At 40.9% G+C, this 16,302-nt stretch overlaps 1 protein-coding gene across 7 annotated transcripts in view; it reads left to right on the top strand.

The window, feature by feature from the left end:
• The window catches only part of LOC149797342 (uncharacterized), a 43,877-nt gene extending 32,090 nt beyond the window's left edge, over positions 1 to 11,787 (top strand). For 6 of the 7 annotated variants that reach the window (XM_089962077.1, XM_089962076.1, XM_089962075.1 and 3 more), the window contains one exon: positions 10,091 to 11,787. In XM_089962077.1, the coding sequence (XP_089818203.1) occupies positions 10,091 to 10,886 (796 nt within the window). In that variant the 3' untranslated portion in view covers positions 10,887 to 11,787. Of the gene's footprint in view, positions 1 to 8,773; positions 8,868 to 10,090 lie in introns of all 7 variants that reach the window. The other variant, XM_089962078.1, reaches the window with a different exon arrangement.
• Positions 11,788 to 16,302: the final 4,515 nt, after the last annotated feature.

The following is a 16,302-nucleotide window of genomic DNA, read 5'->3' as shown; positions in this document are numbered from 1 at the left end:
GAATCTCGAAGTAACCAAAATGATCAACACGTGGATCATCGGGGCCTTGGAAGTATTGAGCAAGGTCTGACCACTGAAACAATTTCTGTCGAATCAGTTCTCTTATACCATTCAGGTACCAGTGGTTAAAGATCTGGTGACGTAACGGATGCAACTGTTCTTTACGTTTGACTTGTATTTTGACCAGCTCTCGGTAAATACGTTCTCTCAACTCCACAGGCAAAGCACGAATGTTCTCTAGCAAAGTATCCATGAATAGGTCATACTAAATCCTCTTTCTAACACAAGAAATGTACCGTTTGCACAGACATGGTTTTACTTCAGTGCCAAATTTAAATCGTTTAGTCACTAATTTACACATTACAATTCGTTCAGAAGTTTCCTCTTTCACTAAGTTGACATTGTGTAAAAGATGTCGGTAATTCGTTAACTCTTCCTCTGGAATTCGATGCAGTAAGTTTACATTGTAGTAGATAGAATCATCAATAGCAAACCAATCCTTTTTAAAACCAGGGGCTTGTTGATCAATGTCTGTCCAATGGAACACTTTCAACTGAATCAGTCCTTGTATAGCATTCAGGTACCAGTGATTAAACATCTGGTGACGTAACGGATGCAGTTGTTCTTTACGTTTCACTTGTATTTTGACTAGCTCTCGGTAAATCATTTCTCTCAACTCCACAGGCAAAGTGCGAACGTTCTCTTGTAAAGTATCCATAAACAGATTATGGTAAGTTTCTTCAATGTCTCGGTCCCACTAAGGGTAAGTAATGACAATTCGGTGACCATCGAGCATGTTCTACGTAGGCCGAATCTTGCGGTTCCCAGTGGTGAAGTGACACACCGCAACTGAAGCACTTGACTTTATCCCTTTCGCCCAAGTAGAAAAATCCGGCTCTGGCTAATTCTTCGGGGGTCGGTCCTCCCAGATACTTAGGCCATTTTCCTTTGAACGATTGAAGACGATTTTCAAAGTCGCAGTATTCCGACAAACGCACAGGGAACGAATATTCGTCTTTCACAGGTTCGTTTCGATGAGGGGTGGGTGACATGGACAGGAGTTTGCTCAGGGCTGGATGACATCCGTAGGGAGGTAGACGTGAAGGTGAACATCCCCCTTTAAAACGAAACCCAGTAAAATGTTCAAGAGGACGAGCGGCATCGCTTTCGCATCCCTTAGGTTTGGCACGCACAACATCACTTTCCATGATAGGGGTAGTGAGAACAAAATTCCCATGATGCTTTACGGCATCGCTAAGATACAAGTTTTTTTACAATCCCTAAACTGGAACGATGTCTCTTTCAAAGTATTCATCTTGTTCGCTTGGTCTTGGTAGTCACAATGAACTATCCATCTTGATCATAGCCCCTTTTTATACTAGTCGCAATGCAGTCTCAAGCTTGTACATCGTTCCTTTTTTATATTTAGTTTTGGAAGGTACCGTCTCTAAGGTGCCGTCATCATTGTACCGTAGTGTCATGGGAGGAAAGGCCGTAGAAAGGTAAGGCCAGTGCGGAGACCATCGAGTATGTTCCAGAATAGCTGAATCTTTATAGATACATAGATCCATTCGTAACTTCAGTCCGCAAGCGAAACACTGTACTTCGTATCCCAATCCTGACTCAGGTCCCAAGTGGACAAATCCTGTTCTAGCTAAAACATGCGAAGTAGGTAATCCTTTCCTATCCGTAGGCCATTTTTGAAACGTGTCCAATCGACGGGTACAATCACAATAGTCAGGCAAGAAAACCGGAAAAGGGTAGGGTTTGAACTTGAAGTTCTCATCGGGTTTCTCACTCGATTCTTGCTGTGGCGAAGTCATACTTCTGGTGGGTGGCTATCCTCTTACAACCAATGTTTTATACAGACAAAGTAAAGTAAAGTGGTTGGGCAGACGCACTCGCTTCTGGTACACGATTTGATAGACTTTTTCCAAGGGTCGACTGACGATGTGGTGAGTGGGTAAACGTACAATCTTGTTGGGTTGATAGGTGGTCACTTTAAAGTGTTCATGTGGTTTAGACTGCAAAGCTTCTTTCAATATGCCAAAGTTCACCACTCGACTGGTACGATAATTCAGAGTCAATCCTTTCACTTTGTGTGTGCACTTCTCCTTGTTTGTCCCGGTATTCGTAACCGTAATTTTTAGGACCGCCACTCGCGAAACTTAGAATCTTGTCGTCGGGGTGCTCGTCTGTCCAGGCCCCTAAACGGTCTCCTTCGATGTCAGGGTGCTGTTGACTCGGGTGATGGATGTAAATGCAACTGTCCGTGTCAAAGTACAGGACGCGTTCCCCTAACAGTTCTAAAGCTTCGTACAATTTTAAGCGAGCATGAGCTGTTACGTAAGCCGCAATGATGACATTTCCAAAGGGGTCGTCTTGTACAAAGTCCAGATCTTCTTCGTAATTGACTAATATCAAATCCTCGCGATCGACGTCCACGTGTTTCATGAATTTGGTTTTGTCGTGAATCATCTGGAAGTAGCGGGAAGGTTCTGTCAAATATTCCGTCTTGGGTAAACACTGGCGTTGTGCCATTTTACCCCACAAGCAATTTAACATCACTTTGGCAAACGATCGCCTGCCTTCGTTTTTCTCGATGTGATCTAAAGTGATGCCTTCTTGTTCATAGTATTTGTCTTTGAATGTCTTTTCGTCTTCGGGAGTGTGACACCAGGACGGATAGCCGCTGGCTTCTTGCTTCAGTTTCAAAAAGGCATCCACGTAGTCTGCGAAAATGCCTTTCTGAGTGGGGTCACCCTTGTGGTATTGTTGTGTCTTGGGAAAGTGGCAAATTTCGTACACTTCTAACAGTTGGTATCCCATGTCCAGAGCTTTGAACAATTCCACGCTGACCCACGTCCCCGTCAAGGCGCGTTCTTCCTGGGTGTGCTGACAAGGCTGGTCTTGGTTGCACGTTTCGGCACAAGCACGGCACAAAGGAAACATCAGTTTGCCTTGGCAATGGTGAGGTAGCACGGGTTGGTACAAGTCCGTGGGAGGCAAGACTTTGCACTTGATCAGACCTTCTTATTGTCGAATGTTGGCCAGGTCGATGTGTTCGGTGAACAATTGCGGGTGCCCTGCAGGAAAGCGACAATATTTGCACACGTAGGGATACAGCGAAATCACGTCCAAGTATTTGATTTCTTCTCCTTTCTCTTCGTCGGCTTGGTACAGCAAACAGGTGGCATTGGTCCTTCCTCCGTACAAACTATCCCTTGAGTTCAGCGGGTCTATGAACTGGTAACTTTCCACGAGGTGTTTAAACTCGGGATCGGTTTTCAAACGGTGATCGTATTCGTGTTCCCACATTTCCACCACTTGGTATCCTTGCTGTTCTAACTTTAGGCGTCGCTGACAAGTGTCCTGGTACAAGTCTTCCATGGTTCGTTGTAAAAACTGATTTTTAGTGCCACGGTCAGGGTAACAGACGGGACATCCGTGAAATAAGCAACCGTTAAACTCGTACACGATCTTGGGGTTTTCTAAGTCCCAGCCATCGACCGAATGCGTTCCGATGGTCTTTTCGCCTCCTCCGTTGCGGACATGCTGAATCCATTTGTCTTCCTTGTCACTCAAGTAATGTAACCAGCGTAGGGCTTTGACCGAGTATTGACGTTTGACATAGTTGGTCGTTTGAGGACTGATGACAGTCACGGTGTTTTCAGGCATGATCCGTTGCCGGTAAACTAAGGAACACGCTTTGGCAATGGTGCAAGCTTCCTTCAAAGGATCGACCCCTCCGTGTTCCATGAACAGTTCTCGAAATTTTCCACAGGAACGCCGTAAAATGTCCACGTCGGAACGACAATACTTTAGCATTTCTTCCTGAAAGTCGAAAGGGTCTGAGGCGTGAGCCTGGTACCAAGCGTAGAAAGCTTCTCGTTGTTCGATACGCATGTTGTCGGGGTCATAATAGTGAGCCTCAGGCAAATGGGGTAGAACGGCGTGTTGATTGGCTTCCGTATTGAAAAAGTGTGGAAAGTACCCTTTAGCCATTTCTGTCATTCCAAACGTTTTAGGCATTCGACTCAAAGGCATGTCCAAATAGCTCATCGAATCTTTAAACTGTACTTGTCCCACTTGCATGAAAATGATTTTGGCTCCGTTCAAAGTCACTTTAGGATGCTCGGTGCCATGTTCCGTATAGTATCTGAGAAGAAACTGTCCATCGTATCCGGAGAAATTGTGAGCCATCACCGTGGTATGGCGATGACAATCTCAGTAACGTTCGATGTCCTCTTGGCTCCACGTCTTGTCGATGGGGTCTAAGACCCATTGAGCGAAATCGGCTAGCGTGTTCGGTCCTCGAAAGATTTTTTCACGCCCTCCAGGAATCTTGCTACAGTGAGGGCAATGACTCACGATAGGTTCTTGAATGCACTTTTCGCACGCTCGATGAGCCACGCAGAAATTAGGAATGTGAATACCGGTCTCTTGCATGCATTCCAAATCTAAAAAATTGATTGCCTTTTTTATTCTTGTGACCGTCCTCTTTCTCTGGTGGGGATTGGTATTTTTGCACGTAGCATTGGTGTTCCAAGTCCACGATGTGATGACAAATGTGACATTTTTTCTTTCCTGAACATACATGTCCCTTGGCACTACTGGTACATATGCCTTGTCCACACGTGGGGCAGAATCTCAGCAGCTGACAAGCGTATTTCTTCTGTGAACCTTGCGTCTTCAAATGCTGTTGGTAACAGGCAGGGCTGACAAACGTGCGCAGACAAGTGAAACAATGCACTGGTTCTTGTCCTTCACTCTGACAGGGTGGAGAGGTCAAACATCCTGAGCATTTCGATCCACAATGCTTGTGTTGCTCTCGATTGTTATAGCCATAGTCACATTTCTCACAGTAATAACCGTATCCCAGGAATCCAGTGATAGTGGTAATGGTATCGAAATGGTCATCGTGATGATAGACGTGAATGTATTTTCCATCCTTAAAGTCTTTCCCTCGAAACAACAGAGGCCCACGCCTTTCTTGAGGATGCACTTTCAAGGTGTAGCGTGGAGCTAGGGCATCTTTCAATTTTTGCATTTCAGGAATGCCACAGGGTTTGTCTTTGGGCAAGCCAGCTTGTCGTAACAGGAGTTCTTCTTCGTTTCGTTGTTTGGCTCGGTCCGATTGTCGAATAGTTTTCCAAGCTCTTTTCCATTCTACCGCGTCGTTCTTGTTGACATAGGTTCGTCCCACCACGATGGCCCTGGCTAAACACATCTGGTCTTGAGGGTTGTGAATTCGGACGAGACTTGTTTTGGTGCTGCGAAGCTCGTCCACCAATAACATCTTTTTGCGTCCAGTCCCTTGAGGAGGAGAGACGTGGGTCGTGTCCAGTGTGGCTTTTCCATCGGTGATGTCAAACTGGTCATTGGATTGTTGTACGTGTTGAATTTTGTCCATGACTTTGGAAGCAGTCAATTCTGCAGGGGTGCTAAACTCGATCCAAACAGGGGATTTCAAACCGTCGTGTTGTTTGGAAAGTCTCAAGCGATCGTATTCTTTGGGTTGACATTGTCGCTTGAGTGTGGTGAGCAAAGAATCCCACACCCCGGTGATAAACCCTTCTGCTTTCTCTAACGGTACTTCAGCCTTGAAATCTTTAAACTTCACCGTGTATTTGTAAGCCGTGGTTCTAAATTTTCTAGAGGAGCGCTTTTCGATCTCTCGAATGGAATAGTACTTTTCAGGGTTGACTAAGGGTGGTAAACTTTTTTTAGAGGGTTTGGATTCTGGTTCACTCATGTCCTCTTCAAAATCACTGGCATGAATTTGTGCCAAGACTTCAGCCCTGGTACGAGGCGATAGATCACGTTTCTGCCTCTTACTTTCTTCTCAAATGAATTGGATCGTTTCATCTTGAGTGCAAAACATCAAATGACTCAAGTTTAAACACCATAGACTAATTTATAGTCATGGCAGACCAGCGTATATAAAAGGGTGTGTGTCTTGTCCTTTCACTATTCATTTCACTCTCAAACCGAGCACAACGATGGAAGAGACTAGACAGATCGAACATTTCATCAGAGCTTTGCGAGGGGTCATTAGAAAATTCTCTTCAGACCAGCCGACGGACTACTCTCCTTCCTTTCGAGATAAAAGTTAAGATACTTGCTATATCTATCAGAAGAAAGGGCATTGGTCTTCAGAGTGTCCAGACCGTCAAAAAAAGAAAAAAGGGGCTAGAAAAGACAAAAGTCAAGATACCTGTTATTATTGTCAAGAAAAAGGACATTGGTCTCCAGATTGCCCAAAAAAGAAACAAGAGGAATCAGAAGTAAAGAGGGATTCTTCAGAAGAAGAGAAGGATTCTTCAGAGGAAGAAAGCAGCCAGGTAAAGAAAAAGAAACTGGAGAAGAAAAGAAGAAGGGAAGAAAGTGAGGAGGAAGAGGAGGAAAAGACTGTGACGGTGAAGAAATTAAAAAAGAGAGGCTAAACAATGAAACAGAAGAAATGTATGAACGTTTTAAAGTGCTCTGTTGTGAATTGTGAATTGGATTGTAAATATTTATAAAAGAATAAATTAGGTATAAAAAGGTAAGTGTCTTTGGGTTTTGATTTTAAAATAAGAACGTACACTCACGCACTCATACACAGACACGTACTATAAGTGTAAAATGGTTCTTTTTTTTTGAGTTATTGGCAATTGAAAGTCTGTCTCTTTTCGAGAAATGTGGGTGGCCCTGAAAAGGACCTTTTTTTGGTGTATCGGTGAGTTTAAGCAATCAACTTTAACTGCCTTAAGCCTTTGCCACGGCCAAGGCCTACTTCTGGACTGCGTACTGTTGATGATGATTTGGTTGAAATCACTAAGGGTGGTACGGTAGGCTTAGTCACAGGGTTGGAGTGTTTAGCTCGGGAAGGTCGTATTCTCTTCGGTCGTAATAAAGAAGTCTGATACATTTGTTTCAGACTTCTTAACTCCGCTAAAATGTCTAAAAGTACCGTGACCGTTTGACGTTCGCCCTCTTGTTTCTTTGCTGCTACTTCTTTTTGTTGTTTTTTTCTTACCTCTTCTTCTTGCTGTTGTTGCTGTAGGAGAAAAGCTTGTTCCGCTTCCTTTTGTCGTTGTATAAATTTCTCCAATTCTTCTTTCTGTCTCTGTCTAAAATTATCCACGTGCGGTAATGAAGAAGGAGACGAAGGTTCCGGAACAAATTCTTGCGAGGTAAGAAAATCCACAAAATCCCAATGTACCTCTTCTGAAAGTAAGTCCGGGTTCCCCTGGGCGGTCTCCACTGCTGGTGCACCCCAACTGATCGTTTTCTGAGTTTCCGTCATGTTGAATCACTGTCGCATAGATTGACTGCACACAGGCGCTAGCGAATCTATATAGACCACGTGACGTCACAGACTGTTCTCTTCGGATTGGATGCGGACTGACTGAATTTTGTAACGCGTGTTTGGATTGGTGAATGAACTCAATCCGTTTCAATCCTTCCTCTACCTATAAATAAGCGCAGTTCACTGCATTGATTCACCTGTTCTCGGCGCCTCAAGATGTGGACCACAGTCGAATCATCAACTCTTGTTTCTTCGATGATGTTCAGGACGGACATACTAATGTATGTCCGATCCAAGTGGACCGTTGTCCACAAGTCAGACACCAGTCTGTGGATACGAAGAGTGTATGTGGAAAGACAAGGATGCCTCAAGAGGACTCTGATTTATGGCCCTGCAGTAAGACGCAGTTTGAGGACAAGAAGATGCCGCAGATGCCCTTTATTTTAAGGGCATATTAACATAAATACAAAGGCCCTTTTCAGGGCCACCCACATTTCTCGAAAAGAGATAGACTTTCAATTGCCTACCCCATTTTTTAATTTTTTTTGTTTAAAAAAAAATAGAGACCCCTCCCTGTTTCAATTTTCGTATGTTCCCTTTCCATTGACCCATCAGGTCGGGACCCTATTAAAATAGGGTCCCGACCCTGTTCCATTTTCAATTCCCCTTGAGGCTAGAGTGACCCAAGACTTTTTCCCCATGTTCAATTCCCTTGAGGCTAGAGTGACCCAAGACTTTTTCCCATGTTAAATTTCCCTTGAGGCTAGATCGTCCCATGATTTTTTCCTATGTTAAATTTCCATTGGGGCTAGATTGTCCCAGGGGGTCCTGTAATGCTAATTCCCATTGAGGCTAGGGTATCCCTATTCACTACTAATGTACTTTCCAAATGAACGATCAGAGTGACCAATTGAAATTTGCTTCACCTTGTTAGAAGATGTAGAGTTTGCTTTTAGAACGGTAGATAAAGGATCAGATTAGTATGTATTAATGAAGATTATTAAAACAGGCTTCCAAGCGAAATTGGAGCCTTATGATACGAGGCAACTGATTAGCAGTACTGAAAGGGGCTGTTAGGTCTTCTTCTTCTTCCTCTCATTCCGCCGCATGCAGTCGTTACTCAAACTGCTGTTACGAGAATGCATCAAATCCATGGATTTCTGTCAGTTGCTGCTGTTGTGGATTCAGTGTTTTCTTTTGTTTCCAGGCTAAGTATATCACTGCGCTGATACAATGATTGGCCTTTTTAGAGTCTTCTAGCGCATGTTGAATAACACAGGTCCTATATCTGTTGTCTGTCAGGGTCGTTCTCCTCTTCTCATTCAGTCTCTTCTGTCACTTCCTCCACCTCTGATAGCTGCTTTTCTATTTCAATATCAGCAGCATCTTGTTCTTCTGCTATGCATTGCGTTCTTTGGTGGTGGCAATGATACATCTGTTTGGGCCTCTGCATCTGTCTTGTTCTACCTTTGTTTTCAGGGATAGATGCGAAGGTTCTCAACATATCGACGATCTATATTTGTGCAATACGTTCCGGTACACAGACCGGACTATTATGTGAAGATACAGAGTGGTCAGTAGCTCGTTGCCGTGTTTCTTTCCTCCTCATATTCACCTTCTTGTTCTACCTAGTCTTAGCCGCCACCATGGCCCAGAAATACTATTCCCATCTTCTACCTCGCTTAAGTCATCCCATACAAGAAGTAGCGTAGTTGTCTTTACTGACAGAAGACCATATCATCTAAAAGAAATATTGCACAGGCTTAAAATAAACCATGTCTCTATCTTTACATACGTTTACATAAGAGTAAAGAGTGTTTAGGCACATTGCATGTTTGCATGCATACCACTATACTATCACATACGGGTAGGAGTGTTTATAGGCACACTACTATACATTACAAACATACCAGAGAATCACTCACGGGTAGGCACGTGTAATAGTGTTTATAGACACACTACTTTGCTCTGATAAATATATACTATACAATCACACAGAAGGAAGGAGCGAGTGTAAGTTTAGGTTGTAAAAATAGATATAGACATACACAAACAGAGAATCGGCAAAGATTCAAGGTTAACAATGTTGTAACGTAAGACTTGAACTACAATAATTTAGTACAGTGTCGATAGACCATAGGTGAACACCTCGTTTCTGAGCTTAAGAAAATAGATAACGATGACGTTCACAAAACCATATTCATGCCATTCAGACTGAGAAGAGTCCTTGGTCACTTAATTATTTACGCCTATATCGTCAATGAGCGATTGATTTTTCTTCCTTCATCGATATCAAAGATAATGGCTAAATTAGTATTTGAAACAGTCTACTCCTTCTCCTTATAGGAGACAGAAATACCAAATTTATCACACGTATTGGTGTTTTCTATGGTCGTCCTACCCAAGGTGTCTTAATTCCAGGCAAGCAAGAAGATATTTCATGAACATTTTGATTGAATCGTTGAATCAGGTTGTTTTTAGACAGTAGCGTGTTTTAATACGTGTGGTAATATCTGCACTTGCATCTTTCCAACACATCTCTAACCCAGGCATGTCCGGAACATCCTTCCAGAAATGCATTATGAATTAATCTCATCTCTGACAGCGCAAAGTAGCATAATACAGATGAGAGATACCTTAAGTTGAAAATTGCATCAACATGACATTTTGTTTCCTCACCTGGTGTGAAAAAAATATTTTTATCCAATTATATGTGCATCTTTGATATTTAATGCTACCACTGTATCTAAAAATGTTTTGAGAAATCTTTATCTTAACTTGACGTTATCATTCCAGAAGGCGTACAAAACAGAAACAACACCTAAGAACGACAGACTTTGAAGTCGAATCTTACGGTGAAAATTGCCATCTGTTTCCACACGTGAGTACATCTAACCAAAGAATGGATCTGCACAACTACGAAGATACGGGGGATTCTCAAAACAGAGGATCAGGTCTTTTCTCAGCTGAAAATACAAACACATCGAAATTAACAGTTCAAGACTATGACCACATTACATTCGAGAAATTTCCGCGCAAAAGAATTCCTAATTATGACCTTATGATGGAAGGTGCGGACATTCATCCATTTGATATAACCTATTCACACACAACTTCTGAACCAATCTCATCAAAATATTCCAAGGCGGATAATTATTCACACATTAATTTTGATAAATCTAGTGCAATGGACCAACATAATGCAAAAGTGAATACAAATACTAAACTCAGAGAAATGGGTAGTGATTTGCATATTGAGTTGGAATCAGAATCAGCTTTCTCAAATGTAAATCCTATTGGAAAGACGGAACCAACCATGAATGACTGCGACTCTCATCCAACTACTGTACAGTATGCAGATCATGCCCAAGGAAGTCGCAGTAGCTTTCGTCAGAGAGAAACCATTTTCGATGGAGATCCGTGTTCTCAAGTTGATTTTGATGCAAATCAAAACAGAGACGATAAAGGCTTGAACATGGCGATTCGTATCAAGAACGGCAGTGAAAATTACAACTATTCAAAAGTAAATCTTAAGCGCAAAATGCAAAAACTGAGAGACAGCATGAAGGTCATGCAGAGCAGCAAAGTTTAATGGTTTGGAATAGATCAGACGGAACGGACAAAGGCAGTGAAATTATGACTATGCTAAAGAAACTGTTAACCACGAATAAACGTAACCACGGAAAACATAGCTGATATAGGAAGGGTATGAGGGAGCAAATGTCTCCAGTATTAAAATTATTCACAGAGGATAGTTTCTTCTCCTATGTTAATACCGGATATGTTTCATCATGTGGTACTAAAAATATGATATTCAAACGAGTGGAGAAGCCACGAGATAAAAAATATATCATTTTTGGCAACACAACATGAAATATAAGTATTAACGTAGAAAAAGAAAATTTTGTTTTTATTATGCAAGAAACTTGCTCCAGAAGAGATGTTTCGAAGATTAAACTCAATCGTCGGCTCAACACGCTCACTCCCACCCCCTTTTCGTAAATTCAACTCACTTTCATTGCCTGATTTAAGATGGTGGTTGGATTGTGTTGACATAATGTGTCGCATTAAATTATTATTTTTTTTCCCTTTCGTTTTATAAACTATTTGACCCAATCTGAAAACAATGCAGGTCTGATTCAGCTATACATCTCAGCAGGTTTGTTGTTGTCAAGGAAGAAAGGGGAATAACTTCAGAAAGACGCGAACGGTGTCTGGTCATATTTCTCTATCAAAGATTAATTTACATGTTTGAAATGTAAGGCAGTTTCACTTTATTTGTTCTAGCTCATAAAGTACACGCTTCCGTTGCTGCAGGTATAACGTTTTGTAGGTAAACACAATCAAGCGTCGCAAAGCATCATCGGAAATCATATAAGGATATAATTGTTTACATGTGACAATACGGAAATGAATAAATTATGAAAATTATTTCGCAAATAAGTCTTTATGTTTCACACTTAAGTATATAATAAATTAAGATATTAATATCACAGTGTGTTGCAAGAAGTAATTTGTTGAAGCGTATCTTGTATTCCTAATGCAAACAAGTATGCATGAACATCATTTTGTCGTCACGTTCCTTCCTTAGACTTGGGAAAAAGAAAATATATTGGAGACCACCCCCCATAAAAAAGACCTACCCCGCCCCCCAACAAACTCCAGGTGACCTCTCGTGCTCATCGTGGTGTAAACTTGTGAAATAAATATCCCACTCTGCAGACAGTAATCCTGAATGCAGAAGTGTATCTTCTTCAGCACACATTTTGAACGTGTTCCCTGAAAAGTTGTTTCAGAATTACAGGTATGTGATCAGAGTAAGAATGTGTCCTTTTATCCGGACACTATATATGACGCATAGAAAACATTACACAATTTTCACGTTCTAATTTTCATTTTCTCAAATAATTCTTTATTCACCGTTCTTTTTATGTATGATTTTCAATTGGGATTTAGGATCGATTTAAGTTACAGAACAATCTTATGCACATAACATGTATACTCATTTATCAATTTTCCCAAAGTTTCCAACTTTGGATCATCGTACAAAAGTCGAAAATATACCCCACACTATAATACAATTTGGATTTTGTATCCACCCACCCACCTCGCAGTATTGCAGAGGCTAGATACGCGCTGCCACTTCTACAGTGGATTAATCATATAATTGATCTGTGTACATGTGTACACGTTATTCTCCACAAAACAGCCTGGGCAAAGGTATTTAGGTATCCGGTAATGTTCTGTCCATATCAATGTCCACCTCGTTAGTTAAAGACCTTCCTGTACCATCCAATGAATAGGAACCAGTTTAGCCGAGGGGTAAATCATATGCGATGTAACATTTTATGCTCAATTATATGTCCTTTCTCGCGTATTTGGGATGAAATGGCAATGTCTTGATTAAGTTCAACTCTTGTTCGGCTTTGGAGGGGCGACACTTAGAATTTAGATTAGGGGAATAGTTGCTCTTAAATTATGTCGTGCGGCTGATGCATGCCGGTAAGGCCCACAATACCTGTAATAATCATATCAAATGAATTGGATTGCAGTTCAGAATGCCTTTGGATGAATTCACAAAATCTAAACTAATTCATTAATTCCAAAGCAAATGAGCACTTCAGTAATTCCAATGAATAATTTGAATAAGTAATTTGTCTCGAGTGATTTCTAATTCCAATACAACTGTAAACTCAATAGTTTCTCAGAGATCATCTAAAACAGGAATGACTGCTTGTTTACCAAACTCTCTCTCTCTCTTTCTCTCCTATATATATATATATATATATATATATATATATATATATATATATATATATATATATATATATATATATATATATATATATATATATATATATATATATATATAAGCTGGACAGAAGCCCAGTTGCAGGACACTTCTCTCTCTCTCTCTCTGGCCACATGGACAGAATCCAAATTGCAGGACACTTCTCCGGTAACATGGACAGAACTCCAGCTGTAAAACAATGGCCACACTTTCAGTGCTTTAAACACTAATTGCAATTACTCATAACACCAAATGGAGTTCCGAAACCAGGAAAAAAATGCATAAGATAATGATTTGGATTATTCCATTTAGCATGAAAAAAGGGTATGATCATCGGAAGCAGATGGTGTCAACATTGTGTATGATTGTAGTTCCTTTGGCTGACGATAAGTCAGTGGGTTCAGTTAAGGTGTTGCGTTTTAGCTCTGGGTATTGTATCAGATCACACGCTGATACGCATCCCCCTTACACACAGAAAGAAACAAAACACCCCCCAAAAATAACGTTGAAGCTGTGTTACTGTAGCTTTTCACTATACAATACATACTATTCTGGAATGGACCCATATCCCTACTAGCAGTACACGGGGCGGACCGACCTAAGGGGAGTCAGATATGGGTAAAAAAATGACAAAAAATACATGGAACCGTATGAGTGACCAACAAATAGTAACATAAACTATATGTGACACTTCGTGATATTTTGCATGTGCTATTTTATTTGATTTTGTTGTCAGAATATGAACCACATAGCACGGGGGGTGGGGTGACAGAGAAATATGGTGACCAGAAGAAATGAAATGACGCAATGTATGAGCATAATTACCTTAATACTTTAATGCTTTTATTAGCATCTCAGGAAAAAGTTGAGGTTTGTCAGCCACATGCTCTACGATCAGGACAATCACTAATTACTGGTATTTATTTTACCCCCCCCCCCCGAAATCCCCAGGGTACAAAGCCTCAACCCAATTAGGGGTTTAATCAAACTATCAATTATTACTGAATGTCCGGTTAACTTTCGAGCTCGGCTGGAGCCCCCACTTCGATAAGCTTAAGTTACCATCGCTAGCGATATGCCGAATCCGTAATTCGAACCCACGAAGTATACCAGTAATGATTTGGAAATATTTTCACTGCCTAACATAAATACCTGCTGTTGACGATGAATCAAAAACGTGTCAGATAATTTATAATTATCCTGTGCTCTAGAATATTCAGCTGAAATAAAATACATAATATATAAATTCGTACCACATAAATTACCGAATGGGGAGAAATCCCTATATGTAGTCCACAGGTAGAGTTAGTCAAGCGAAACAGGTCTGTTACCACAGTACTGAAAATGTTTCTAAACAGCCTGCGGGTGGTTTTCACAGAGAATATAACAGTATATTATACATTTGATCAGACAGATACACAAATATATAAAAATTAAACATGTGCATGTAGTTAGATCGTATAATTTATTTATCTACTATATCTATGTTCGTACTCGCATCTTTTGTCCAGAGGCAGAGTTAGTCAAGCGAAACAGGTCTGTTATCACCATACTAGATAATGTTCCAAAATAGCCTGCGGCAAAATAGGTGGTTTTCACAGAGAATATATCAGTATATTATATTTGTGATCAGGCAGATACACAAATACATCAAAATTAAACATGTACAAGTATTTATATCGTATAATTTATTCATCAAGTATTCTAGTGTTTTAAAATGTATGTTTAATGTAAAACATGTACAGGTTTCTCTTTATCGATTTTCGCCTGTGTAAATCTCAGCGAGTTTTCAATAGCGCATATGCATTTTTAACGCAATCAGACAGGTGACCTCAACCATGTGATTGATGCGCCAGTATAAAACATGTAGGTGTTTTCCGAACATGCAAGTGTTTTTCGAACATGTAAATGGATCGCGATCGATCTGTAATTAGATCATTAATAGGATGTTATAATGTCATATCATCACGTCAATGTTACTCTGACACCTGGTCAGATTAATAAGCTGGCGTCCACATCGAAAAAGAATTCTGTGGCAAAAATGACTATGAAATCAGCGGCGTTGCGCGCCAAAATAAATTATCGTTGACTGAACGTCAAGTCAAGCACTAGAATTATGCTAAGAAATCAAGAACTGGCATTCGACTTGATATTTCTGCGAATGCGACCAACAACACGATAAAAGCCGGCGATATATTTCCTTTTCTAGTGGCGTTATCATCGATAATTCAGCAGCGTTCCCAGCTTAGTGTCGTTGAAACTGTTGCAGGTATGGCACTGAAAAAGCAACGTTACACGAAATGAAGACCAAAAAAAGGGACACTGTCTAAGATTAACAGAAACGAGGTATGGTGACGGTCTGAGACTGCCGGGGGCGTTTTGCTAAAACACCCCATGTCCAATTTTGATTTGCTCTGTGATTAAGCATAAAAAACATAAGAGGTGTTTTCATGCGCGATCAATTATCGGATAAACCAAATCGTGTTGAAACCAGTATCTATAATCGCGATGGACTTTCTGGTTCAGGTATTCATTGGGTTGTATACGTGGTTGATCCATGCGGGGTTGTTTATTTTGATTCGCATGGATTGGCACTACTGAAAGAATTTTTACGGCAGAGTGGCATAACCGGTGACATACCAATCTGGTATTAGACATTACCAAAACAGACAACAACGGGTCCACCTATATGCGGTCCAGAAGTGCTTGCGGTACTTAACACCTTGTCAAGGTCATCAGCACGGCCGTATAAAGTAGTGCATGAGTATACCACCAGACTGCATCGTTTTAAACAGGTTGATGGTTTATAATGGTATATATTTACGGAAGATCTGCTATACGTAAATGCCCAGTTAAAGTTCATCTGTCTGCGTATGTGATGCGAGATGAACTTGATGATCTTTATCCTCTCACCGGATTTGATCCGTAGGTGGTTTATATTTTTCATGATGATCAAGGACAGTTAAAGACGAGGAATGTTCGGTGGGTCGGTATTATCCCGCGAGTTTTAGATGCAACCAACGATAAGATCGTGGTATTTACCGGCGACGGAAAAATATAAAACTCGAATATATCAATTGCAGTGTTTCGAAAGATATGTTCATATATCCAGTGGCTCAATGACCGGTTCACTCGTCATATAATTGCTGGTTTGGGAGAACCAAAATTAGCCGATGACGCTGCAACGAAGAAGTACGTGGTCGACGGTAATGTCCCG

Source organism: Sinohyriopsis cumingii, chromosome 6 (assembly GCF_028554795.1).
Source record: "Sinohyriopsis cumingii isolate HCF-2022 chromosome 6, ASM2855479v2, whole genome shotgun sequence".
Classification (NCBI taxonomy): Eukaryota; Metazoa; Mollusca; class Bivalvia; order Unionida; family Unionidae; genus Sinohyriopsis; species Sinohyriopsis cumingii.
This window is presented reverse-complemented; position numbering and strand designations above follow the sequence as displayed.